General features: G+C 38.9%; 1 protein-coding gene across 1 annotated transcript; it reads right to left on the reverse strand.

The window, feature by feature from the left end:
• Positions 1–679: 679 nt before the first annotated feature.
• On the reverse strand, positions 680–16,568 carry LOC119728519 (KH domain-containing, RNA-binding, signal transduction-associated protein 2-like). Its single transcript, XM_038200791.1, has 9 exons — positions 16,445–16,568; positions 13,226–13,341; positions 12,678–12,794; positions 10,384–10,530; positions 8,917–9,354; positions 8,165–8,217; positions 7,080–7,135; positions 6,076–6,156; positions 680–1,231 (listed from the first exon to the last, which is right to left on the reverse strand). The coding sequence occupies exons 1-9, from the start codon at positions 16,551–16,553 to the stop codon at positions 1,062–1,064; spliced, it is 1,287 nt and encodes a 428-aa protein (XP_038056719.1). The 5' UTR covers positions 16,554–16,568; the 3' UTR covers positions 680–1,061.
• Positions 16,569–27,154: the final 10,586 nt, after the last annotated feature.

Genomic DNA, 27,154 nt, shown 5'->3' on the forward strand with positions numbered 1-27,154 from the left:
CTTATTACACCATGCGTACATGTACAGTCCGTACTCACGTGTGTGTGCTTGCTGGTTGTGTTAGTACCGAACCGTTCGTATGGACAAGGGTCGGTGGTACACGCACGTAGCCGCGTTGATTGTGGGTGCAGGGCCCGATTATCTCCCTTCGACAAAAAGCCGAGAGACCACATTGAACAAGGCTACTTATATGGGGATTGGCAGCACACGGCGTGTACTACTACTATGTGGCTCAGAACGCAGGGGTTTTTATCAACAGTTTAAATCCACCCGTGTGACGGGGTCTAGATCAATAGAGGGTTAACTGTCTAAGGCATTTATGAATGAAATATTACTATTTGTATTAGTAGTATTAATAGAAATATCTGAGTAATATATTTAGATTATTATAGGTAACCTGCTGGATTAACAAATACATTATTTGATTCAGTGATAACATAGATTAGTTTGATTATCATTGTGATTTAACACTTGTAATTATGCCTGCAAATGAAACTTCAAGAATTCTTTAAAATTTTGATGAAAACCAAGTAATGTAATGCACCTTGAGAATTTGTTTTCCAATTTAAACACGACACCCAGTAATTCTCTTTAGAAACTAAAATCCCTTTCCTTGCTTTTAAACCCTGTTCCTGGCAAGTTTTATCACCCTAGATGAACCTTTTTCACTAAGATTTCCAATCACCCATGTTGGACACACCACTGCTTCTGCATTTCACTTGCTACATTCTCAACAAGTCGGGGTCTACCCGATGTTCCCCAATACCTATGTTTCCCAATACCGATGTTCCCCGAAATCCTTAGGATTAGGGTTAGGTTAGGGTTAGGTTTGGGGAACATCAGTATTGGGGAACATAGGTATTGGGGAACATAGGTATGCGCCCCAACAAATCTGATCTCTGAATATTCAATCCCTTATAAAAAAAGAAAATTATAAACACCATTAAATGGTTTTGGACATAAAACAGACGTGTATAAAAAAAAAATAAAGACCAATGAGATACCATGAGGGACTGTAAGGTTTCACCTGCACAATTTTTTTCTCTCGAATTCAGCTGCTTTTACGGAAGTCTGCTCTTAAAGAACAACTCCCAGACATCTCTCTCTTTCGTTGAGAGGTCTCTTGGAGTGACAAATGCAAGATGACCTTGCTTTGAAGACGCATAGATTAACATCCATCTCGTTTCAAGTGAGGAGTCGCTTAGTAAGTCAGACGTGCTGTGACTGTCATCTGTAACGGGAGATAAAAGTTTTAGCTAATAAGAATGAGATTCTTCTTGTTGAAGTTAATTTAACCCAAACAGTCCTGAATCCTCCAATTTCAATGAATTTTTTTTCACACCTCCTTGGGAGTAAGGATTGTCCTATTTGAATAAATTTTCTCATGGATTTCCAAACGCCTAGATCCCTTCATCCAGGGCTTCGTTATGGAAAAATTTAGAATTTCAAGCATCAGCATAAATGCCTTAATTGACTTTACGAATTAGCCATCAAAGGGTTAAACCTGCCCTCCCCATACTACTTTTTAGTTACATCCCCACCCCCCCCCCAAAAAAAACCCAACATTTTTGTTACAAATTTGTCATTTTTCTTGCAATCCAAAAGTTATTGACATTTTATTCACAGGAAATTCACACCCTGAACAAAAATTTAAAAAGTAGTTTTCTGATTGAAATTTAACACAAATTGAAAATTTATTCAGAAAAAAGTTAAAATTAAATTGCACAAGGGCAACTTTTAAGAGTTCTTATTAGTGTTCATGTTGATTTTAATTGGAATAACCCAGAATTACCGTCCTTTTAAGGAAACCAATTTTTCATGAAGATGGTATGTAGATATCTGTTACATGAAATAAGTATGTGAGGAAATTATATTAAAGGGAAAATACAACATTTGCAAACATCAAAAAATAAAACTACCAAATCATTTTGAAATACCTTGCTGGACTGTTAGTGAATGACAGTGTAAAGCATCCTGTAAAATCATGGCACCTGGTATACTGTCATTTTCAAGAAAAGTGGTATTTTTGTATCAATTTCCAACGCTGATCGGCCGATCAGCGTTGGAAAAAACTGGCTTTTTTTCAAATACTGGCCACAATTGACCATCGCACTTGTTTGCAATCGATTACAAACCTATGAACGGGTACGAGCCAGCTAGACTGGTTCCCTGACCTTACAATTCCCCAATGTATGTAAACTGCTCTGTTTCTTCTTATATGGAGTCAGGGAACCAGACTACAGGAAAATGATTGTTTTTTCTTGGTTTTTATAGCGTTTTCGAACCCAAAACCTCAAAAAGGTCAGTGTAACTATATTTGCTATATATTTCCAACCCCCAATTCCATCCATTTCTGAAAATTACAGCAAAAGCAAATGATGTATATTCCCTTTAAAATGGCTTATAAAACTTACATAAATAATTCAATTTATTCTAATTCAATTCAATTTTTTAGATTAATAGAAAGGTCTTACCTTCAGTGTCAGTGTTAAATGATTTGATTTAATCTGATTCACTTTAATCTAATTCAATTCATTTTAATCTCATTCAAAATTTAATCTAATTCAATTCGTTGTAATCTTATTCAATTCGATTTTTAACGACCTGCAGTAGTCAGTTTAATTTAAAATAACTTTATGATAGGGTCATACTACTGAGTAGTAATGCCCATGCACTCCCAAGTTTTAGCCGCGAAATAACAAATTTCATGAACAATTCTTGGGTTTTACTTTATAATAATATCACTGTTACTCTTTATAGCAATAAAACAATTATAAAGAAATTAAATATAAATTCTCCATTGCTGAAGAAAAGAAAATCAAATACTTAAAATCCTTTTTTTCTTCTTTTTGTTGTTGTTTATTGATCAGATGTTTATTTATTCCGATTAAAAAAACAGCCCTAAATGTAACTGAATCAGACTAAAAGATAAGCAAACTTCTCCATCGACTTAATTTTAAGTGGTTTTTATTGTTTAGCAAGGGATTCTTTGATAAAACACGGTTACATTTTTAGCTTAATACAAGCATTATTTCACCAACAAAAGTCAAAGTAACATTTACATGGTTATTCAAAATTAATAGTGCCAAAAGATGTACTTTTCTAATATTATTAACTGTAAATGGTTAACAAGCAGGTTTACTGGCTTTTTATCAGTAACATGTAAGATTAATTTTATTCTTAAGATGTATTTTATCACTACATTATATGCCAACTACATGTACTTCTATTATCAGCATTCATAGTGTTAACTGACCTCAGTTCATAAAAAAATCAATTTATGGCAATAAACATTAAAACTTACAGATTTTTTAAACATAAATGAAGTATGGATGAATAGTTAGTTGCATTAAAGGGAAAATACAACATTTGCAAACATCAAAAAATAAAACTACCAAATCATTTTGAAATACCTTGCTGGACTGTTAGTGAATGACAGTGTAAAGCACCCTGTAAAATCATGGCACCTGGTATACTGTCATTTTCAAGAAAAGTGGTATTTTTGTATCAATTTCCAACGCTGATCGGCCGATCAGCGTTGGAAACAACTGGCTTTTTTTCAAATACTGGCCCCAATTGACCATCGCACTTGTTTGCAATCGATTACAAACCTATGAACGGGTACGAGCCAGCTAGACTGGTTCCCTGACCTTACAATTCCCCAATGTATGTAAACTGCTGTTTCTTCTTATATGGAGTCAGGGAACCAGACTACAGGAAAATGATTGTTTTTCTTGGTTTTTATTGCATTTTCGAACCCAAAACCTCAAAAAGTCAGTGTAACTATATTTGCTATATATTTCCAACCCCCCAATTCCATCCATTTCTGAAAATCACAGCAAAAGCAAATGATGTATATTCCCTTTAAACAAAAGGTCCCTTTTTAACAAATGAGAACTTTATAATTAAACAAAGAAATACAAGTGTGAAGTTTGTCATCATACATTCATTTCCTTCAACCTAAATTGGGGAACTAAGAAATTTATGTAAAAACGTTTAGTTTAAGTGAGTTTGGAAAAGGCAAATATCATGAATCAATTAATGTTTAAACCTTATTTTGAGACTACCAGATACAACTTGGAGAGATCATATCTTATAATCTTAGTTTAAATGTCTTAAGCAAAAACAATTACTGAATACCTTGCTTCTAGAATTTAAGGTTGAACATGTAAAAAGAAAACCGTTTATTAAGATTATGAGCCTGTTTATGTCAAAGAGTATTACCGTGGATTTGTTAAAAAAAACCTTTTAATGCCAACAAAAAAAAGGATTACAGCATCTCTACAGAAAAGCTATTTACATTGCCACTAAACAATTATCATACGACAGACACAAAGTTGTTTGCATTAAAGTAAATTTACTTCATGTATTGAAATGAACTATTATTTAGAACTGAAGATTGTGTCTTTCTCATACAATTTTTAAAGAAATGTTTTAAAAAAACAGGCAGTACAGAAAACATCTAAAACTATTACCTTCTTATTTTTACATCAAAATGGCAAACTAGCTTCTTTCAATTTTGAAGAAATTAAGCCAAATCTTTATGGTTTGTTTGATTTCAGAGACCAAACAAAAAAGATGGGGATTATCTTTAAAAAAATAACACATTTTTATTGAACACCTTCAAGCACCAACACAAGACAGAACATAAGTGGAAATCTTCAACAGATATTTCCAAAAACAAGTTAAGACAAAAACTAACCCAAAATGACACGAGAAATAGATGAAAAGAAAGATCAACAAACTTGCATGCTAACTTGGTAAGCGTGCAAGTTTAAGTTGTGCCTGGCTCGCAGTTATCATCAAACATTTTTTCACCCTGTAAACCACCTCGTATATTATCACAAAATCTGAGAGGCGTTGAAGTTTCAAGCATTTTCAATGTAAGGACTGATCCAAAATGGTAAAACATTTGTCAGATGCACCACAAGGTAATGAAGACCATACTTCTGCTACACTTAGGACTGTCCCGAATATCCGAATATTTGATCATCAACTGAATATTCAAATAGCTTTTTACCGGTTAGAATATTCGAAAGCACACAGCTATGCACGTACACGACTGTGATGGTAGTTTGTGACCTGTTCTGTCAAAATCAGACTTTTCTGGGCATAAGGTCGAAAATGATATTTTTACATATTGTTAACATATGTTCTTTTTCCTTTTAATAGGTGGATTAATTTTTGAAACCGTTCATTTCTGGGCAGAGTTATGCGATTTTGCAGTTCATTGTGTCGATAAGTAGAAAACGGAGAAAATAGCCACGAATGTCACAAAACAGTTATTTCTTTAACTGAATATATACCTTATCAAAATCATCAAAAATAGGATATGTAGAGTTCAAATTAGAGTTTAAAACTTTCATAATATATTTCAGGCATGTTCAGGATTACAAATATGCAAGCATTTGAAAATCGATAAAAATCACCCCCACAGCGTTTTTTGGCCCTATCTCAATTTCAACCTCTGCCCAGAAGCGTCTGCTTTTGACAGAACAGGTCACATTTAATCATAAAGTTGAGAGCCTTTATTGTCCGACAGCACTATTTGTCGACGGCGACAGCAACTTTTTTGTCGACGGCGTTTCATTGTTCTCATCCTTTTAGCAGGCTAAAGCCCTTGACAATTATAAAATAATTTCCAGTGCCCCATAACATCAATCACTCCATGCAAATTTTACCCGGTGCATTTTGCGTGCAACATTTGACGGGGCGTGGCGTCAGCATGCAGAGCTGGCGTGTGCAAACTTGAACAGCGAGTTTTGAATATTTGAATATTCAAAACGCAGTTTCGAATAATTGAATACTAAATTATTCGAAAATGAACAGCCCTTGTTTCACTTCAAAGCGTAGGATCTCTGGGGGAGGTAGCTATCCGCAATACCTCACTTTGTGTGGTGCAAGTGACAAAATAATATGGAAGACAGTCTTTGACGACATTTGTGAAACTGTCTGAAGAGTTCTGATTTTTTTGGGGGGGGGGGATTGGTGGGAATTTGGACATGAATTTCACGGAGTGCGAGCCAGCGGGGATAAGATCAAATTAATACCGGTATGGATGAGTACGTTGCGTGCCTTTATGTGGAGCAAAAGGTGACGGTGCCTTCATGCGCGCCCCTGAATCGCCCCAACTCTGTCCGTTGTTAGCGCCCCCACCTGTTAGTAGAGAGGGTAGCAAATGAAGAACAAATGAAAAAAGGCATCAAAATGGGTATGAGAAATTAATGCGAAATCAAACCATGCAATTCAAATACACCAAGGAATAAAGCACAAGTTAACCAGTTCGCGCTGGATGACGTGTATACACGCAAAGGTTTTGCGGTATTTGGAACCGATGACGGATAAACGCGCAGGGAGCGAGGCCGGAAGTATCTGTCAGCGACCCGCTCGCAGCGAGCGAGGCTGGGAATATGAGTGTGCTGCCTGAAGATGATGGCTTCAACCCGCCAGGTTAGAGGTCGAGTGAAAAGTAATCCCGTGCCTCGTTCCGTTCTTGTCAAAATAATACCGGCGCGAGAACATGATGCATATGAAATAATGATACTGCGGCCTGATAAATGTCAAAACTTAAGCATTTGAAATGTTCAATTAGTCAAGTAAAGGCCGGCTCATACTTCATGTGAATGCGATGCGAATTTGACGTCACGAAGCATTTGCTGCGGAATTCACCGGTGTTGAAATGTGTTCAACTCTTGTGAATTTGCAGCGTGAAAACTTGTCCTGACATCACAAACTTTGCGTTCGCGCCGAGTACGAACCAGCCTTTAGGGAGATGAATTAGACAGGCTTTTATATTTTAATTTAGCTGGAAAACACAGATGTCATTTTGATTGTGTTTTGCTTCTCATGCTGCTTTGCAATCTTATGATTTATATTTAGCGTAAAAACATCATTGTTCCAGGTTGTATATAGAATCACAAATCAAATCGCACAAAATACCTTTGCTTGCTCAATTTATTATCAAGTAACTTTTTTTGCAATCAGTGTTATTTCTGAAGATTTTAAGCAGCCACAGAACGCCAAAATGAATTAGAATATCATTCACAAACATAAGGAAACCAACAATTATTTCTTCTTACCATATCCAGACGGGCCAAAGTTGTTATCTGATCCCATACCTTGATATCCTGCAGAACTGATATAAAATAAAAACAAGCAAGACCTCAAAATTGAACTGAAATCAGGACTTTTTGTTGAAATTTCCCATTTACCATGAATCATGACTACAAACAAATACATTGCTGTAAGAGTGAATATAAGGCTTTCAAACTATTTGGCCACTGCCCGAGAATGAAATGTCTTCATCTCAACTCCAGCTGAAGTGTATTGTAGGGAGCTTTAGATTGTCAACCAATTGAACTCTGGAGTGCATTAGCGGGCTTATCTGCCGGTCAGCAATAGACCTTTATCATGCTGCCAACATTTCAGTCATGTTCCCTGTATCCAATAACAGTACTAAATGATAATGTGTTTTGTGCAGAAAGGAACCGGACTATTTTTCCTTCCAGCCTCGCTTTGGTTACGTTGATTTGAATGGGAAAAAATCAAGATGGCTGCAACATGATAATGGTCTATAGCCCTGATTTTGAGGCATGAGGAAGGCCTGGGGAGCTCATACAGACTTGCTTACTTTGGTTTGCCAGTGAGCTCTGAACGTAAGACTTGGTACTGTGGCAGATATTGGAGGGCAGTGAGATTAAATACAGAGAAGTCAATTCAGACAAATACTGAAGTATAATATTAACCCTTCTGCTCTGAACAGTCACAGAGTCAACAAACTCAATCCTCTTCCATGTCATGCCTTTTACACAGGCTAGTCACCAACAGTCCGATCATATTTCAAGCAAGCACTGTGACTAGTCAAATTCAGTCAACAGACAAAAGCAGAGAAGTGCTGGGCACAGCTGGCTTATCAATCACCTACAGTCAAAGCATTGTTGTATCAACTTACATAAACAGTCACAGCCAGTCAATCCTGCTTTATGTGGGCTGGGAGCGCTTAACTGTTGAAAACAGTCACTTGATTGATTTTTCGACTGAAAGGACAACTTTGCACAGAATGTATGTTTGCGTAGGAGGGTTAAAGAAGTACTCGACACTTAAAAAAATTAAAAAGGACAAGAAATAACCCAGCAACCGATAAAGATCAGACATTTCAACTTACCCTCCAGAACTGCTGTAACCATCGCTTCCTCTAGGGCTGTAGCCTTCATTATACTGTAACAAATATGTCAAACAAAAGCATTAACCCTTACCCTACTAGACCCTCCAATGCATGCCAATATGTGCCTCAAGAAAATCTCCTATGTTTTTTGCATGGCCCTCCAATATCTGCCATGTCATTTCAAGGGTAACTGGACAGGCACTCCAATACATGCCACAGAGAACAATGAGAGTCCTCTGATAACAAAGTGAGTGCCCCCAGCTGGTCAGTATCAGGCACCCTCCAGGGCCTCCAACTCCTGCCAATTGGAGCCTTCACTGTTAAGACTTGTTATCTGCCAAATAACTGCAGCTGGAGGGCATTGGCATAACCAACTGACATGCAGTAAACTACCCTCAGAGAGTAAGGGTTAATGTGGGCTATTCAAACAGTGTCTTTGTGATGGATGCCTCTGTACAAAAAAAGCACCCCCTTCACAATAAGCCACTTCGCTATCTCGATGAAGTAGTACATGTCAAAGGTCATTTGAAATAAAATCGCCGACATGATGAGATGTGATGATACGCGATGTTACGCGGATGCCCATCCTGCTTGTAATTAACAAGCGAGCGTTGTGCGCCCGTCTCCGTGCGCGCTTATGCTCCTTCAATGAGCGTTCGATTATCCCGAGTGACCTGTGAACCATATCACTGAGCGCATGCACTGTGTTGCACCTGTCAGGGTCGGGAATAAATGATTGATGAATATCTCACCTCTTGTTGTGCTGCTGGCGGTGGCCCCATTCTACCAGAATTAAACCCGGAAGGCGGCGGTTGTTGCTGCCTACCAAACCCTCCTTGGTAGCCGCCTCGGCCTCCTCCAGGTCCGCCTCTGACTGACGGACTTGGCGAAGTGCCAGCACCACCAGGGGGTCCGGGGAACGACCTCCCAGGTCCTTGTGGGGGTTGATGCTGAGGAGCAGGGAACCTGCTTGGCATATTGGGTGGTCCACCCCCACCACCGCCTGCTCCACCTCCGCCTGCTCCACCTCCGCCTCGTCCCATAGGGCTAGGAGGTGAAATACCGCCCCTTGAGCCACCGCCCCCCACGTTAGCAAAGCCACGCCCAGGGCCTGGAGGGACTTCTGTGTAGGAGCCACTGATGAGGGCCAACTCACGCAGCTGGCTCTGCCGGATTTCATCATTAGGGTCCTGGAGAACACAAAGTACACAAAGCGTTTTAGTGCGTTACAAATGTTTAAATATTGAAACATATATGGATTTAACCTTCAAAGTGCCTGGGGAGGACACCCCCCCCCCTTCCTTTTATTCTAATATCGCCCAGCGATTTATCCCATGCTGAGCCTTTGAGCTTGTACACTGATATGTACCGGACATTTTGATGCAAATTTCATAAAAATCAATCGTAGTGATGTCACAAATAAGCAAATTTCAATGCGAATGGGAAAAGAATCGTTCCTGTTTTCATTGACTGTGTATAGAAAAATGCTTACTTAATTCATAAATGAACTAACTTTGCATAATTATTTATAAGCATGATCCCACAAAATTTCATTACATTGGTTTTTGGACATTTACAATACAAGAAATCAGAAAAAAAATTTTTATAAGAGTTAAATGCCAACTATGTACATCATTGCTGGCTATTGCAAGATGTTCCATTCTAATGCAAGGATTTCTGGAAGTTTCCACTTTCTTCCATATTCCACTGCAAGACACTTTTCTTGTTACTGAATACATGGTTGTCAAAAAAAAAAGGTTTACACTTTTTCAGAGGCAGATTTCTCAAAATTGAAGAGACATGTTAAAATTGTTGTAAGACATTCGTTTACTACAAGATCTTGGTGGTATATGGTGAAAGAGGCATTGAAAATAAAGCTCAAGTTAAGAAATAGCGGCCATTTACAGAAAAACAACTATGGCAGTCATGTAAACCTAATTACAATTACTGCAGTTCTTAGTGCATGCAGTGCTATCATGTTGACCATATCTCATAGACTTGCGTGTTGACAAACTGGTTTTTGACCGTCTTTCTTTAAACCATTGCCATTTCTTAATTTAGGCTTTATTTTCAGCGCCGTTTTCACTATATACCACGAACATGCTGTAGTATAGGAATAGCTTGAAACAATTATAACATGTCTCCACAATTCCAAGCAATCTGCATCTGAAACAGTGCAAACATTTTTGGACCACCCTGTAAAACGATGAAAAACTTACTGGGATGAGATATTTTCTGACTTCAGATATTCCATAGGCCATCCTGTTGTATGCATCAGCGGCGGGAGCGAAGACCTCAATCAAGACATGGAGGTCGTCGTTCAAATGAGCGTTCTTCTCGGCACCTTCTTCACGAAGTTCATCTTCCTGAAATATCACACATCCCCGAATTATTGCCACGAATACCACGATCTATCCCGAATAAAAATTCTTGATGGGATCGGAAGAAATTAGCCCCGATTTGCTATTTGTAAGAATAACTCAAGAATGAAGCAAAAATAATCAAGAACTAAGTACGAATTGGAAGCCGAATCAGACCGAACCAAGCCGAAAGATTGCGATTTAGTGCAGAATAAAACCGAATTGTAGCAATTTAGTCAAGAATATCATATGAATAACTCAAGAATTATCCAGAATGACCCAGAGTTACATGTATGCCGATTTAGTATATTCGTAAGTTATGCCTATAATATTGTTACATTTCTTGATATATTCCTAATGATTCGGTATGATTCTGAACTAATAACACCAAAAATAACTCTACGAAACTTTTAAAAATGCTGTAAGAATATCCAGAATGCTGTAAGAATATCCAGAATTAGTTACGAATACAACAAGAATAAACCAAGTATTGAAATTGGTTTCCAAATCACCACGACAATTTTGAACATGTACAAAATTGTCGGGGCGCTTCACGATCTTTCACCGAACCAACAAAATCATTCCAAGGCAGCCAAGAACCATTCACCGAGTTACTCAAGAATTGCTATTCGCGGCGATTCGGCCTAAAAATATCAGGATTATGTGAACCTAACGTAAGGAACACTTTTTGTGCAACTATCTACTCTTCTTAAATGTATGAAAACTATCTGACATCCCTTTTTTGGTTAAGTTTATTGAAAAGTGCACTTCTTTAACCCCAACCTCCCCCAACCCATCAAAATCCAACGGCATGTTTTGTTGGAATCTGTCAGGATGGGTACAGTACCCCTAAACTGACAGTCTTTTACATTGGGTTGGCACACCTCCAGAATCAAAGACAGAAATATGTGAGTGCAGTTTCCCATATGGTGTTGGAATTTGCCAAGATGGGTATGGTTCCTAGTAAATTATGCTAGGGAGTTAGGGTTAAACATTTAAAATTGTCCATGCTTTTCTGGACAACTGAGGGGCTGATGCTGGGAGGTCATTTCAGGAAGACAATGTTCAGTTTAGGGGTTTTCTGTTCAAATTGTGAACCCAAAATTTGTTCATTGAAAAAATTTGTGAGAAAGTTTTGCTTATTTCCATGTACTAACACAACGACAACTCAACAAAAAAAAGAAAATTTACAACAGCAAAACATCCCAAATTCTAACAACTTTTTCTGCTGAAATAGCTGTAACATTGAGATATCTGCCTGGAATGACATCACAGTTTTGCTCATGAATATAGAAATTTACATTAGCATAAATCAAAAAAAGGCACCAAACTACCCTTGAAATGGCAAAATGAAAATTGTAACTAAGGTTAAATAGGACACAAAGGTGCATTTTCAAGGATTGCATTAAACACTTTACATTGCACGGCCTTTCAATAAGCCAGTTTCATAATACGAAGCTAGACTCATTTTGCATGAGGTTTTCATTTACCATTAGTGAATACTGTAAATGTAAAATCCAATTTCACTTTTGTTATTAGTAAAATACAACATTTGCTTTTGCTGTAATTTTCAGAAGTGGATGAATTTGGGGGTCTAGCATGTTGTAGCAAATATTGCTAGAGCAACCTGTTTAAAGTTTTGTGTTCCTAGATGCTGGAAATATCTAGGGAAAAAATGTTGTTCTTGTAGTCTGGTTCCCTTACTTCAGACGAAACGTAGCAATTTATAAACGTCGGGGAATTGTCAGGTCAGGGAACCAGACTAGCTCGCTTGCACCCGTTCACGGATGTGTAACTGATTGCAAACAAAATGTGGACCAACTAAATTTGGTAACTTGGGGGCACTATTTAAAAACACTTTTTTTCCCAACCATAATGGGTCGACCATCGTTGAAAACTGATACAAAAATTCCACTTTTCTTGAAAATGACAGCACAGCAGGTGCCACGATTTAACAGGATGCTTGAGACTATTATTCACTTACAGTCAAGTAAGGTATTTCATAATATTTTGGTAGTTTTATTTTTGATGTTTGTTAATGTTGTATATTTCCTTTAATCGTCAATCACATTTCAGCTTGTTTATTTAGATACAAACCTAATCGACTCAGCAGCAGTTTGCTGCAAACATAGCCTACTCCTGTGATATCCTACCTTTTTCTTGTCCCTCAGAGATCCTCGTCCTAAGATGGACATCCGCGTCCCCGTCATTTCTTGCATTCTTTTCAACGAATTCCCCCTCGGGCCGAGTAACTTCCCGACAAAGTTGAACTAAGATTGAGAAACAACATTTGAAATGAGTCATTCAAAACATTTTGGTTGACTCTTTCTCTTTTACCCATCGAATGAGTTATTCACTAATGAATTTATACTGTACTGTGTTGCATCTGGCAAGGTTAATGAGAAATTTATGAGGCTGGGATTATCCACAATTGCACCCGACTATCTCAAATACTATGACCAAATAACGTACGCCTAGACTTTTCATTTCTATAACAGCCCAGCAAACTAGTAACCACTTATAAATTGCCCATAAGAAAAGTCATAAAATCATGAATTATTGCCAGTTCAAACATAACGCGAATACGAAGCGATTTGACATCATGAAAAATTTGCTGTGCGAAAAATTGGCATGACATCACATAATTTCACATTTTAGTTTGCTTTCAGGCTAGTATGAACCATTCTTTACATTTACCAACCTTTGGATGTTCATTGACGGGGATGAGTACCCTGACTTCTAACTTCAGTGGCTTATCTGTGATAATATCCACGTATTTGGGTGGTTTGATGGTACCCGACTCCAGCCGCTTTATTTCTGCAACAGAAAACATTTTGATGAATTCTATAATCTTGCAATTTTGGCACTTTGTTCAAACAATGACCAATGTAAGACACAATCAATATGAACTTTTTACCTTTAAATCTGAAGAAAAGAATTATGCATGATTTCATCTCCTGACATTTCAAAGTGAATTTTAGTAGATTTTGACATGCAGTGTTCTCCAACTTTGAAAATTAAAGGTTGGCGCTGGGGTCGGCGGGGACTCCTGCGAGTGCGGAGCCCTTACAGCGTGGGGTCCGGGGCCCGCTTAAGGGCCCCGGGAAAATTTTGGATTCTAGATGCTCTGTGGTGCAATCTGAGGCGATTCTCCAGGCCAGTTCCCCCGATTTTTTTAGCATTCAAAAATTTCCTTTTCAACCTAAAGCAGACTTCTCTCAGATCAAATGACACCTTTTTGTAATTTTGAAAAACAAAATGGGATACAAATTACGTTTTTTTTAACGCGATTTTATGGGTGGTGTCGGTGCCGTGCGATCGTCATCTTTATTTTCATGTTGCGTTTTGTCGTTGTCATCGTCATTTTCCCCCCAAATTTCCCTCTATTTATGACCTACCTGTATGTTCTTAAATGTCGCCAACTAGTTTGGTAAGTCAAATAAATTAAAAGTGGATTTTGTTCTCTTAGGGAACCCATGGAGGAATAAGAACACATTCTTATTCCTCCATGGGGAACCGGGCCCATACACGATCGCCATTTATAACTTTTGACAATCGGCATGATCGGAACACCATGTGCACGCGTGTTTTGGCCTCGAGCTCGTTTGCCTTCGTACAAAAACATCAATGCGTATTATATTGTGTACCGCGCGTGCAAGCACTGAGAAAAAGAAAGTCGGTTGGCTGCACGTAAGATCTGCCGTACGTACTCCTGCTGGTGTGTGTGTGTACTAATACAGATATATATTTTTGCGGCGGGGTTGTCGCTACTTGAAGTATCGGCACACTCCGGAACTGGGGATTCAGTGCAGTGTGTGTACATCGCGCGTAGGTAATAGTCGTACGGTGCATGGGGAATCGCTGGTGTTTGCACGGCCGGCCGTGCGTGTGATTGATTCAGCGAGATTTTAAGACAACCCCGATCGGGCTGGGATGACATCGAAATACACTGTTAATGTGTGGAAAAACAACTGAAATCAATTATTTTAGTTGTAGATGTACACTGTAGAGTCAAAAAAATTAAACCTGGCGGCAGGATTTTAAAGCTTGGCGGGGACTTCTTAAACATGGCGGGCGCCGCAGAAAGCATGGCGGGGCGCCAGGTTTGTTCTACATGTTGGAGAACACTGGACATGATATCTGTTCGGATCCAACTCATGATCACAATTAACCTTAAACTTCCCAAATCATCCAAAATACTCTTTGCAAAATGGAGGATTTTGCAGGATTGAGGTTATATGGCAAAAGTGTGTGGCCTATTTCGGAGGATGCACTGTGTCAAGGTCTTAGTCCGGACCTTGTGTTGTTGATGCGCAGCCGTGCATAAGTTTAGGCCTATATTACACTTGAATTCCTACGCACTGCTGCAGGATGTCACTGGCTCTGCCTCAACATATTGACAGTGTTTGATGGAAGATTTTGCAGGATTGAGGCACTGGTCACCCCTCCAAGGACCACATTCAAGAAACAATGGATGATTTTGGAGGATTGAGGCTGTATGCTATTTTTACATGGAGGGAGTTGGAGGATGTTGCAGGATTGAGGTAGCATCCAAGCCAAAATGCCTAGGGAGTTAAGGTTAATTATGTCCAATTTGCCATAAAAAATTTGGGGTTTTTTTATGTCGTGTAGGCCTATGTGGGATTGTGAATTCTCCAAATTTCTTACATAGGCCTAATAATATGACATATGCAGTTTGTTGAATATCATATCTTTTTTAAAGCTAAAAACGTGCATTTTGAGCTTGTTGACGCTGTGTTGTTGACGCTGGTTGGCACTTTGTTGACGCTAAATAGCATGACCGGACAGACACGACTGACACCCAAACCTTTTCGATATTCACAATGCTTATTGGGTCTGGACAACAAGCAAACCAGGCAATGTTTGGAAGTGTACATTTAGCTGGCTAAATTACAGAATAATTACAGAATACCCCGCCACTTGGAAATACACCCCTAAAATCTCTGGCTACGAGGTTGGAATCACTTGAGAAGGAAGCAACACAAAATGAATGGGAGTTGCTAAAAAAAAGTCCCAAAAGACCAACTCCCCTGTTGCCGGCTACGCGGATACGGAGTGGGAGTGCAGTGGAGCATGACGTGTGTAGGCCTATTACACACAGTAGCGCTGAGAAGGTTTGAGGGCAATGAACCGTGACTCCGTAGCCAGCTACGAGGTGCATAGATCGAGTGGCGGGGTATTCTGCAATTGTGCCCCCACACCTTTATCAACTCATGACGGTCCTACTAAAATGTGTCAACAAGCGTCAACTGGCGTCAACAAACTTCAACGGTCATCAACCCAGCGTCAACACATTTGTACGGCTGTTGCCTGTCATTCAGTTTTGGTCAAAAGTGCGCCCGCATACATGCACTTTTGACCAAAACTGAATGACAGGCAACAGCCGTACAAATGCACGTTGTCAAAATTTGATGCAAGCTAGTGAGGGCGCGATTTATCACAACCCATGACGTCATGCAACACGACGCTTTCGTGAACAATGGCTGTAAAAGTCGTCCGAATTCAACTCAAAATTACAAGATTACTAGACCTCTGAAGGTGCTGAATTTAACGTTTTGTTGATGTTAAGCAGTTGTAGATGGCATTGTGTGAGTATAAAGTGACAAAATAATTGCGATTTCGAATGGATTTTCGGCTCCCTTAGCATAGCAACGGACTCTCCGTCCAAATACCACATGTGGATTTGTGACGGTTAATACAGCCGTAGTCCAGTATTACCGTCACATTTATTGGGACTTAGCATGTTCTGAACAGTTCAGTGCTTATCTAGCAAAATAGCATTCATTTAAATTTAGCCGGCGCCGGCTAAATATAGGCCTACACTGCCAACAAACGTTCCCATTGTTTCTGCATGTTATAAATTGTCCGGAAAGTGGGCAACAACTGAAATTGTTATTACCTTCATTTATGAGTTTTGTGGCGCAAGGACAGTTGGTTAGATCGAGCTCCTCCAGTTCTTCCTTGAATTGTTTAATGCGAGCAGATCTGTCTTCTGAAGTTTCCATCATTCAGACGGTTATTTAATACCAGTTTACTGTAAATTGATTTGAGATTTTCCAGGCACGCGTCCGTCGTTTTCTGCTTTCGCGCTGGTACCCGTCTCGCGCCACGATATCCACTGCCACATGACATGGTACAACGCGTAGTACCAGTTTGTATGGCGGACTGTTGAATGTCTAAACTTGCTCCTAGTCTTATTATCACATCCTAACTGTCTACTTTAATTTTCTTTCAAAAGAGGGCACCCCACATAAATAGTGGTCACCACACGGTACGGATGCCTCATCACTTTATTGATGAAAAACGAACACACTCGGTTTTTTGGGCAATACCTCAAGAAATGCACGCTGTAGTAAGCTGCAATTTCTTCCATTGATTTGACTTGCTGTGTCACATTTGGAGATTTAATTTCATGAGAAACCCATCAAACAATAAAAAATAATTGTGACGAAAAACAATATAGTGTTTTCAACGCAAAAATACAATCCGAATAAGAGTCATTTTTTTTGTGGAACAAAAGCAACACATTCCTCTTGCAAAGGAAGAAATACATGTTTTACTGAATTCGAAGTTCGTTTATTTCACTATTTTGCAAGGGCATTTTACCTGCACACTTTTGTCAACTAAAAGTTTCTGTCGAAAAAGGGCGCGCTAAACAAAATAGTGTCTTGACGAAACACTGCACATAAACTTCTTAAACTCGCCCAATTTAGGATTTTTTTAAGAAGGATTCACTGCATAACTTAGTAAGTGTTACATTAATGTTCCTATTCTGGAGGATTTTTGTCTTCATGCATTTGCATCTGCAGCTTAAAATCTGCGTATTTATTCATAATCATGGGCACTGGATTTTCGAAGCGTTCGTGATATTGGAAAGTACATTCCATGACTATCAAATAAAAAAAGTAATTGGTACATCCAATCAAAATTAAATCGAAAATTCAGATTTAAACTGCCCCAATCTATAGCAGTTTATTCCACTTTATCATAGTGTTTTAAATGGTCGTAGAAAAACGTTTTTATCTCGATAAAATCAAAACTACCGTTTTATTAAAAATATGTACATAATAATTATAAACGGCCTCCCATCTCCCCTCACAGCCGTCCTTTCCACACCATTTTTTGAAAAATATAGAAAGTAGGCCCCTATATTTTTTATTATTTTTTTTTTGGGGGGGGGGGGTAAAGTGCTTAGCTGTAGGCCTAGCTAAACACATAGGTTTAGCCAACATTAACACATAGGTGTAGGCCTAGCTAGCTCAAATAAACGCTGTACGCCTATAGCTAGTATGTAGGCCTAGCTAGCATATAAGCACATGGATGTAGGCCGATCATTAACACATAGCTAGCTGTAGGTCTAGCTAACATAAACACATAGCTATAGATATAGCCATAAAATCATGCAAGCCTATAGCTAACGTTATATACATGGCTTTAATGTATAACATAAAATTAATCATATAGTTTTAAGCCTACACGCTCTACATTGATCATTAATCGAAAATAAGGCCTATCATCTCCCTTTAAATACCATCCTATCCACACTATTATGGTTAATAAAATCACCAGATAAAAGATTAATCGCTGCAGTGATTTTCTACTTATAAATCAACAGTCACATTATCGTGGGACTTTATACTTTCCACGATTCATCGTTTTCCCCACACATTACATGATTTAACACCCTAGGTGATTAACAGTGCAGGCCAGTAAATAGGCCCAATATTGCGCCGGCCAAATCACGATTTGCATGCCCTCAAATACTCTGTTATTAGATTTTTGTGGGCCATGAACATGTGGGTTTGTAAAAAAAAAAAAGGGTGGAAGCCGTGCACAGGACTGTGAGCTTGTATTTCTGTGACATTTGGATGAAATTGGGGCCTAACAGTGCTATTTTGCAAGTGGATACTAGACAACATTTTTTTTTTTAATGGCGATGGGATTCAGGACTATTTTTAAGGGTGATAATCTTTGAATGAAATTTCTCCCAAAAGTTGAACAGAAAATGAAAGATGATGAAATAAGCTTTAATTTGATGTGTGTCTGGAACATCTTTAAGAGTTTTGAGTATTTTTCCTGAATTTCTGAAGTGGGGGCATTTATCATTGGGGTCTGTGGCAAGAATTTATTTACTGGGCTGCAACCGCGGCCCTAAGCCATTAGGTCAATTTTACAAGATTTGAAGCGGAACAAAACCTTAATGCAATAACTTTGAATGAATAAGTGTCGTAAACTGTCGGGTTTTTTAAAGTTTGAATAAGGCGTGATCGATCATATCTTCGTATACTCATCAATTACCAATACATAGCCTTAAAAGACTGCAATAAACTTACAAAATAATTATGCTCGATCGATCATCGATTCGCGATCAATCCATAAAAAATAAGTATACTTTTCATGGATAACCATAAAAAAAAATGAACATTTTGCAACCAGGTAAGATCGAACATGGACCACGTAATGGTTTTCAAATTAGATATAGAGACGTATAGATCTATGTAATTAACACCACTCATCCTTATAACGAAGTCATATGTAACTTCAATACCATTTCAACAACATAGTCAATATCACATCGCTGAGTAATAATACTTAGTTATTATGGATATTTAAACTATTCTGAACACATTAACTGATCAATTTTCCCAACACCCATTTTCCATTGGTCGTCATCAGGGCCAACCGATCGATCGTCGAAATCGAGAAACTAAAGTTTACTAATCAATACATTTTTAATCCATACAGATTACCCTCTGTAATTTGATGTATTCGCTGCTTCTAACTTCTGTTATAAAATAATTTATTTAGAGCCACAACAACCATGTGTGATCGGGGTTTTTTAATTGATAAACCGTTAAATTATACTCAGGTAATAGTTTCGATAACGGTCATTTCATCATTTTTTATTTCGGTCGTTACTGGACCATGATTCACATATTTTTCACTTCACTGATATTTTTTTCACAATTTCAATTACCTTGTAACATAGGCCTATTTTCTTTCGATATTCAACTGCAGCAAGTACGTCAGCTCGACGCTGAACGTTCGATATTGGTCACTTAATCGATCATTTCTGAACACGATTCCCCTTGTAACAATGTAATCAATACAAAACCATTTCACCTCCAATATGATGATGATATAGTATTGAAATATTTTTTTAACACAACTCACGACCAAAGACTCTTAAAATGAAATAGACCTTTATCATACTGCCACCATTTCAGTCATGTTCCCTGTATCCAGTAACAGTACTGAATGATAATGGGTTTTTGCGCAAAAAGGAACCAGACTATTTTGCCTTTCAGCCTCGCTTTGGTAACGTTGATTTGAATGGGAAAAAAATCAAGATGGCCGCAACATGATAATGGTCCATAGGCCTCTCGGGACATGACAGGGATGATAGTAAGTTCAACAAAACTATAATACAAGAAGAACACAGACATGCGAGCTCCGAATCAAAAACTGTCATGGACATTGTAACCTTAAAAGTCCTTGTTTCGTCGGCTGTGAAATATAATTTTAATGACAGAAATGAGGAAGATTCATGCACATCTTTTATGCCGATACATCCGGAGGAGAGGGGTTCCATATCTTGAGACTGTTGAAAGACTTCCAATGGACTTGGTTTCTGTCTTTACTTGTTGGAAATCCAAAGCGCATACGATCGATGTTTTGTGGTGAAATACACAGCTTTACTGCGTAACTCTGGAGGGCTGGAATGAGTTGCAATGCTTTTTGAGAGAAGAATCGTTACTTTTGGAGAGAGGAATCGCTACTTTTGGAGAAAAGAATCGCCACTTTTGGAGAGAGGAATCGCTACTTTTGTGGAGAAGAATCGCTACTTTTGGAGAGAGGAATCGCTACTTTTGTGGAGAAGAATCGCTATTTTTGGAGAGAGGAATCGCTACTTTTGGAGAGAGGAATCGCTACTTTTGGAGAGAAGAATCGCTACTTTTGTAGAGAAGAATCTCTACTTTTGGAGAGAGGAATCGCTACTTTTGTGGAGAAGAATCGCCACTTTTGGAGAGAGGAATCGCTACTTTTGTAGAGAAGAATCGTTACTTGTGGAGAGAGGAATCGCTACTTTTGTGGAGAAGAATCCCTACTTTTGGAGAGAAGAATCGCTACTTTTGGAGAGAAGAATCGCTACTTGTGGAGAGAAGAATCGCTACTTGTGGAGAGAAGAATCGCTACTTGTGGAGAGAAGAATCACCACTTTTGGAGAGAAGAATCGCTACTTTTGGAGAGAAGAATCACCACTTTTGGAGAGAGGAATCGCTACTTTTGTGGAGAAGAATCGCTACTTTTGAAGAGAAGAATCGCTACTTTTGGAGAGAGGAATCGCTACTTTTGGAGAGAAGAATCGCTACTTTTGTAGAGAAGAATCTCTACTTTTGGAGAGAGGAATCGCTACTTTTGGAGAGAAGAATCGCTACTTTTGGAGAGAGGAATCGCTACTTTTGTGGAGAAGAATCGCTACTTTTGGAGAGAGGAATCGCTACTTTTGTGGAGAAGAATCGCTACTTGTGGAGAGAAGAATCGCTACTTTTGGAGAGAAGAATCGCTACTTGTGGAGAGAAGAATCGCTACTTGTGGAGAGAAGAATCGCTACTTGTGGAGAGAAGAATCACCACTTTTGGAGAGAAGAATCGCTACTTTTGGAGAGAAGAATCGCTACTTTTGGAGAGAGGAATCGCTACTTTTGTGGAGAAGAATCGCTACTTTTGGAGAGAAGAATCGCTACTTGTGGAGAGAAGAATCGCTACTTGTGGAGAGAAGAATCACCACTTTTGGAGAGAAGAATCACCACTTTTGGGGAAAAGAATCGCTACTTTTGGAGAGAGGAATCGCTACTTTTGGAGAGAAGAATCGCTACTTTTGTGGAGAAGAATCGCTACTTGTGGAGAGAAGAATCACCACTTTTGGAGAGAGGAATCGCTACTTGTGGAGAGAAGAATCGCTACTTGTGGAGAGAAGAATCACCACTTTTGGTGAGAGGAATCGCTACTTTTGGAGAGAAGAATCGCTACTTTTGGAGAGAAGAATTCCTACTTTTGGAGAGAAGAATCGCTACTTGTGGAGAGAAGAATCGCTTCTTGTGGAGAGAAGAATCGCTACTTTTGGAGAGAAGAATCGCTACTTTTGGAGAGAGGAATCGCTACTTTTGTAGAGAAGAATCGCTACTTTTGGAGAGAGGAATCGCCACTTTTGTGGAGAGGAATTGCTACTTTTGGAGAGAGGAATCGCTACTTCTGTAGAGAAGAATCGCTACTTTTGGAGAGAAGAATCGCTACTTTTGGAGAGATGAATCGAAACTCAGTGGAGAGAAGAATCGCTACTTTTGTAGAGAAGAATCGCTACTTTTGGAGAGAGGAATCGCTACTTTTGTGGAGAGGAATCGCTACTTTTGGAGAGAGGAATCGCTACTTTTGGAGAGAAGAATCGCTTCTTTTGGAGAGAGGAATCGCTACTTTTGGAGAGATGAATCGAAACTCAGTGGAGAGAAGAATCGCTACTTTTGGAGAGAAGAATCGCTACTTGTGGAGAGAAGAATCGCCACTTTTGGAGAGAAGAATCGCCACTTTTGGAGAGAAGAAGAAATCGCCACTTTTGAAGAGAAGAATCGCTACTTTTGAAGAGAAGAATCAAATTACAATTTCTGTTGCTCTGTTCGCTGTTGTCTTTTTACATGGAGCCTTGATCAAAGGCAGGTATGATGAACTTTTTCAACCAAAATGCGAGGCTTAAGCACCCCTATTATATACAAAGCGTGAATAGGTGAACATACATTTTTGTTGATGTTTTCTCAGTATTCGAAGCTTCTGGTGGAAAATCAAATTTTTGTAGTTTTTCAGTTCGTGGAATCAGTACGGCCTAAGTTGAAGCTTGATATTATCTCATAAATGAAGACAAACTGTAATCTTTGAGCTGCTGGAACTAATTTTTGATGGCTTTCCAAAAGCACAGTTTATGGATAGAAGCACGAATCTGTCGAGAAAATCATCCCAAAAGTCGTGAAGAATGTTCTTGATTCCATGTAAAAATCAATAGTGCAAGTCGGTTGATCTTTGACAAAAGCTTTGTGTGTTAGCAGGTATCTGAAGGAGAAACTGTCTTGTTGCGGATGCCTGGTATAAGAAGCTGTCAAGACGAAGAATTCTACACCATGATGACGACTGAAATGAATCCCATCCGACATGCGCCCCATCAAAAACCAACCGAAGTTTAATCTCTTTAAAAAAATTATTCTTATAATTACTTTCACCATTAATTAACTCTGAACCGTAAAGGTTCATTGGTATAAAGATGGGCCTACTTAATATTAAGTTAATGAGCTAATATGACCTGTTTAATTATTCATTTAATCAAGGGATTGTGTAATTATTCATTATTTGATTCTACTTTCCCCGCCTTAATCCATTTTATACCCCATATGACCTAGGCTGCGCATGGCGCACATCGCTAGCTTGAATGCTGTAGCAGCTGCCTGCATGCTGAGCTAGCTCACAGTAACACCCCACCATCATCACAACATATCCATCACTCATCATCAATGTACACTCACTCAATAGCATATACCAATCTCATCAATAGCTATGCAATTGTTACATATCTATAACCTCACATTCCCCTAAACGGAAACAAAGATATCGACGGTTGAGGTTCACCGAAAGAAACCGTTAGCGACGAATACCGATACAGTCGTGGTAGGCCTACCACTCTTATTCCGGTAAAGTTTCCGTCTTAGATTTACATTTTCATTCACTTTTTACACAACTCACCAAACTACCAACCAACACTTACTCACTGGGGCCCCTTCACACACGCTTACACCATAACCACCACTGCATCAGGTTCGAAACTCCACAAACATTACTACAAACATTACCACCAACACCACCAAGTGCTCACACCCTTCCCCCTTTTCGCGCGCATAGCGCGTTTACTGCAACGACGCGCTATGCTTATTGCTGCAAGCAGTTTGCCTTATTGCCATCCCGAATCCCACCAAAGTGTATCTTCCTAATTGTTATCAGTTTAAAATTATTCACTTCGTGATTATAAACCTAAGTTATCATTAAAAGTTAGTTATTAATGTGCATTTATTGTGTTTTTTAATTAAACATTTACCACTTTGCCCCGCTTATTAAAACTCCACCAAAATATTCAACCCAAGCCAACCACCACATTTATGCCAAATACTTCTTCAGATGATCAAACATCACTTGCTGTGCCAATAACACCAACTCCTATCTCGTATCCCTTAAGAACGATTGTTGACGATAAATATTTCTTTGAAGTTAGATGATGTTTTGATTGCAGAATTGTTGAAAGTCTTCTTGGCCTTGTGCAGAAGAGTTGCTTATGACGAAGAACTGCTTGGTAGATGAAAGAGAACTTTTACTGTTGCTACATCACGTTTGCATCAATTTTGTTGATAAAATTGGGAGTCAGTGAAATCGCATCGATGTAAACACAATATTGCATTTCCGTTTGATGTATAACTCGACTACATCTGAGAAGAATTTTCATTGATAACTTACAAGGTGTTGACTTTACTTCTTGAAGTCTTAACATTTTATGAAGTGCGTGTTCGTGTGGATCCTTTTTGTGGCAATCGATCATACTGAGGATGGATCTTTAAATTCATGAAGCAATGATGTGAAAGCATGCATGATCATAGTGGTGCTGAAAATCTCTTGCCTTTAAAAACTTTTCACTTTGTGGAGAATTCCGCGCATGAGACAGAATGGGAACTATCGATTACCGCAGACCACATTTTCTGAGTGTCAACCATCCGTACAACGACCAATGTTTCCTCAATATTTCTTTATGAGCTTGTTTCTCATTACTCATGAGGCAGGTGGCGATCCGTGGAAGTATTTATCATACTCCAAACCATCCTCTGTGCTGGGTGGAAAAATGGAGTTAAAAATCGGTTGAAATCTGGAGACTTTCGATTGAGAAGAGTACAGGTGATTTTGTTTTGATGAAGACGTTGGGATTCTCTCTCAAGTTGGTGGACGAATACTCTGTCGAAGTAGTCGCGAAAATGGTGAACAAAGTACTGGCTGTGCTTAACTTTTTCTGTGAAGAAGAAACCTATGAAGCTTCTTGCCATACTTGCAGCACCCTGAGGAATATATCTCCACACTTCTTGAAGACTTCGACCGTGCTCAGATTTGATACAACAATGGATTATCCTTTCAAACACACATCTTTTTCAATATCAACCACCCATCCAAGGCTCCAACATACAATGGATTATTGGTTAATCATTATCTAAGTCCGATACTTTCTTGTATGTTTAGGGCCTAGTTTAGTCATTTTGTTTTAAATGCAACTTTAATTCTCTTTTATGAGTAATTTATAATCAGTCCCCAGCAACCCCCTCCTACCCTTCGCTCGCTTTGCTGCCGCCTGATATTGCAATGGATGCAGTCGCATGTGCGTGCTTAATTAGCAACTCTCACCACTCACCTCTAACTTTTCATCACTCACCACTCATCACTCACCACTACCTTCTCATCACTCACCACTCATCACTCACCAATTACTACTCACCACTCACCACTCATCACTTATCACTCATCACTCACTACTAACTTCTCATCACTCAGCACTCATCACTCACCACTAACTTCTCACCACTCATCACTCACCAATTACTACTCACCACTAACTTCTCATCACTTACCACTCATCACTATCTACTAACTTCTCATTACTCACCACTCATCACTCACACTTACTACTCACCACTCATCACTCATCACTCACCACTAACTTCTCATCACTCACCACTAACTTCTCATCACTCACCACTCATCACTCACCACTAACTTCTCATCACTCTCCACTCACCACTCACCAATTACTACTCACCACTCACCACTCATCACTCACCACTAACTTCTCATCACTTACCACTCATCACTCACTACTAACTTCTCATCACTCACCACTCATCACTCACCACTAACTACTCATCACTCACCACTCATCACTCACCAATTACTACTCACCACTAACTTCTCATCACTCACCACTCATTACTCACCACTAACTTCTCATCACTCACCACTCATCACTCACCAATTACTACTCACCACTAACTTCTCATTACTCACCACTCATCACTCACCACTTACTACTCACCACTCACCAACCAACAACTGCACATCACATTGGCTCATCACTGTTATACTCTCACACTTTACGGACACGACGAGACTCGGTATCGATTCGAGTGATCGAATCGATACTCTGAAACCGGTATACGATTCACCGAAACCGACGATTGAGTAGGCCTACTCAGATAAAGTACCGACTCCGAATACGTATTTTCGAATCCGAATACTCGTTTCCGAATCTATTTTGGAAACGGCGTGATATCGACACACTCAAGATTTGTCACTCACTCATTCACATATCTTTTTCTCACTCGGAACTCACTCAAAACAAGGCATATACAAAGCAACCTCATAACTCAGTCACTCATTAACTCACTGCACGCGCTAGCTGAATTGAAACGCTTTCATGTTGAGCAATGCTGCACTGCGCATTCTCTCCCCACAATGTGCCCATCCCCATAGAACCTTATGTAATTAATCGATTGATAATCAATCTTTATGTTTCTACTATAGTTTGCGTATTCAGAATATTAAATTTTATCTCATTTACTTTATCTCAATAATTAAGTTAAGGGCTCTTATCTCAATATGAGTTGTGTATCCTAATTGTAAGCAGTTTCTTAAAAAAAAAAATCCCCCAAACAAACAATGCATTTAATTTATGACAAACACCCCCTCCCATCCATGACAACACCCGGACTCCACTGTGGACACATAACCTCATTTCTGGGCAAATTGTGTAGGCTGCAGCTTGTGTTTTTAACAACTTCATGTTCAAGATGATGGTGGAAATTTGAAGGAGATTAAAGTTGATCGAATTGCTCAACTCTTGGTTCATCCTTGGAGGCTTAATCTTTGTTGGACGAAGAGGAAAAAAAAGTTTAATCGAAGGAGATCAAAACTTGAAACCTATATTGTCCACGAGTCATATTCAGAGTAATTATGCTGAGGGAGAATATGAGGAAGACTTGTAGAAAAGTTGAAGACTTTGTTGCAAGCAATTTTTGTTCGTCCGATGAAGAAATCATCATCTTGAAGGAGACACAGCAGCCATCTTCGTTGCTCAATAATATCACTTAATTTGGACATATTATATTCTGTGAAGTTTTCTTTTGATGAAGAAGATAACTTTGTGAAGGAGATTCACCATCGACTAGGCTATATAGCTGCAAGTTTGACTATTATAAATATGTTCTATTTTACTCCTCATGTAGTACGCGGTTTCTTTCTTGATAATAGACATGGAGGGCGCCCTTTACATATTGAATTTCGAAATACACGCAAGGCATCTGTCAATAATTCAGGAAGTGTGAATGCAAACCTAACAGGAACAAAGGCAGAATAACAGGCGTACCTCCCACATAGCTTGGTCCACTTCAATTCAACAAAAGGTGCGAACGTGTATCAATGTGCCGATTTACAATGACTAATTTAATGTTTACGAATAATATTCACAAAATGCCCTGCATGTT

This window comes from Patiria miniata, unplaced genomic scaffold, assembly GCF_015706575.1.
Source record: "Patiria miniata isolate m_02_andy unplaced genomic scaffold, ASM1570657v1 HiC_scaffold_20, whole genome shotgun sequence".
Classification (NCBI taxonomy): Eukaryota; Metazoa; Echinodermata; class Asteroidea; order Valvatida; family Asterinidae; genus Patiria; species Patiria miniata.

Excerpts from the sequence above, each read along its gene's own strand:
- LOC119728519 (XM_038200791.1), bottom strand. The coding sequence starts at position 16,553 with ATGATGGAAACTTCAGAAGACAGATCTGCTCGCATTAAACAATTCAAG. Across the intron at positions 12,795-13,225 it reads CCGTCAATGAACATCCAAAG|TTCAACTTTGTCGGGAAGTT; the intron begins GTTGGTAAATGT and ends TCTCAATCTTAG. Across the intron at positions 10,531-12,677 it reads CTCTGAGGGACAAGAAAAAG|GAAGATGAACTTCGTGAAGA; the intron begins GTAGGATATCAC and ends GTGATATTTCAG.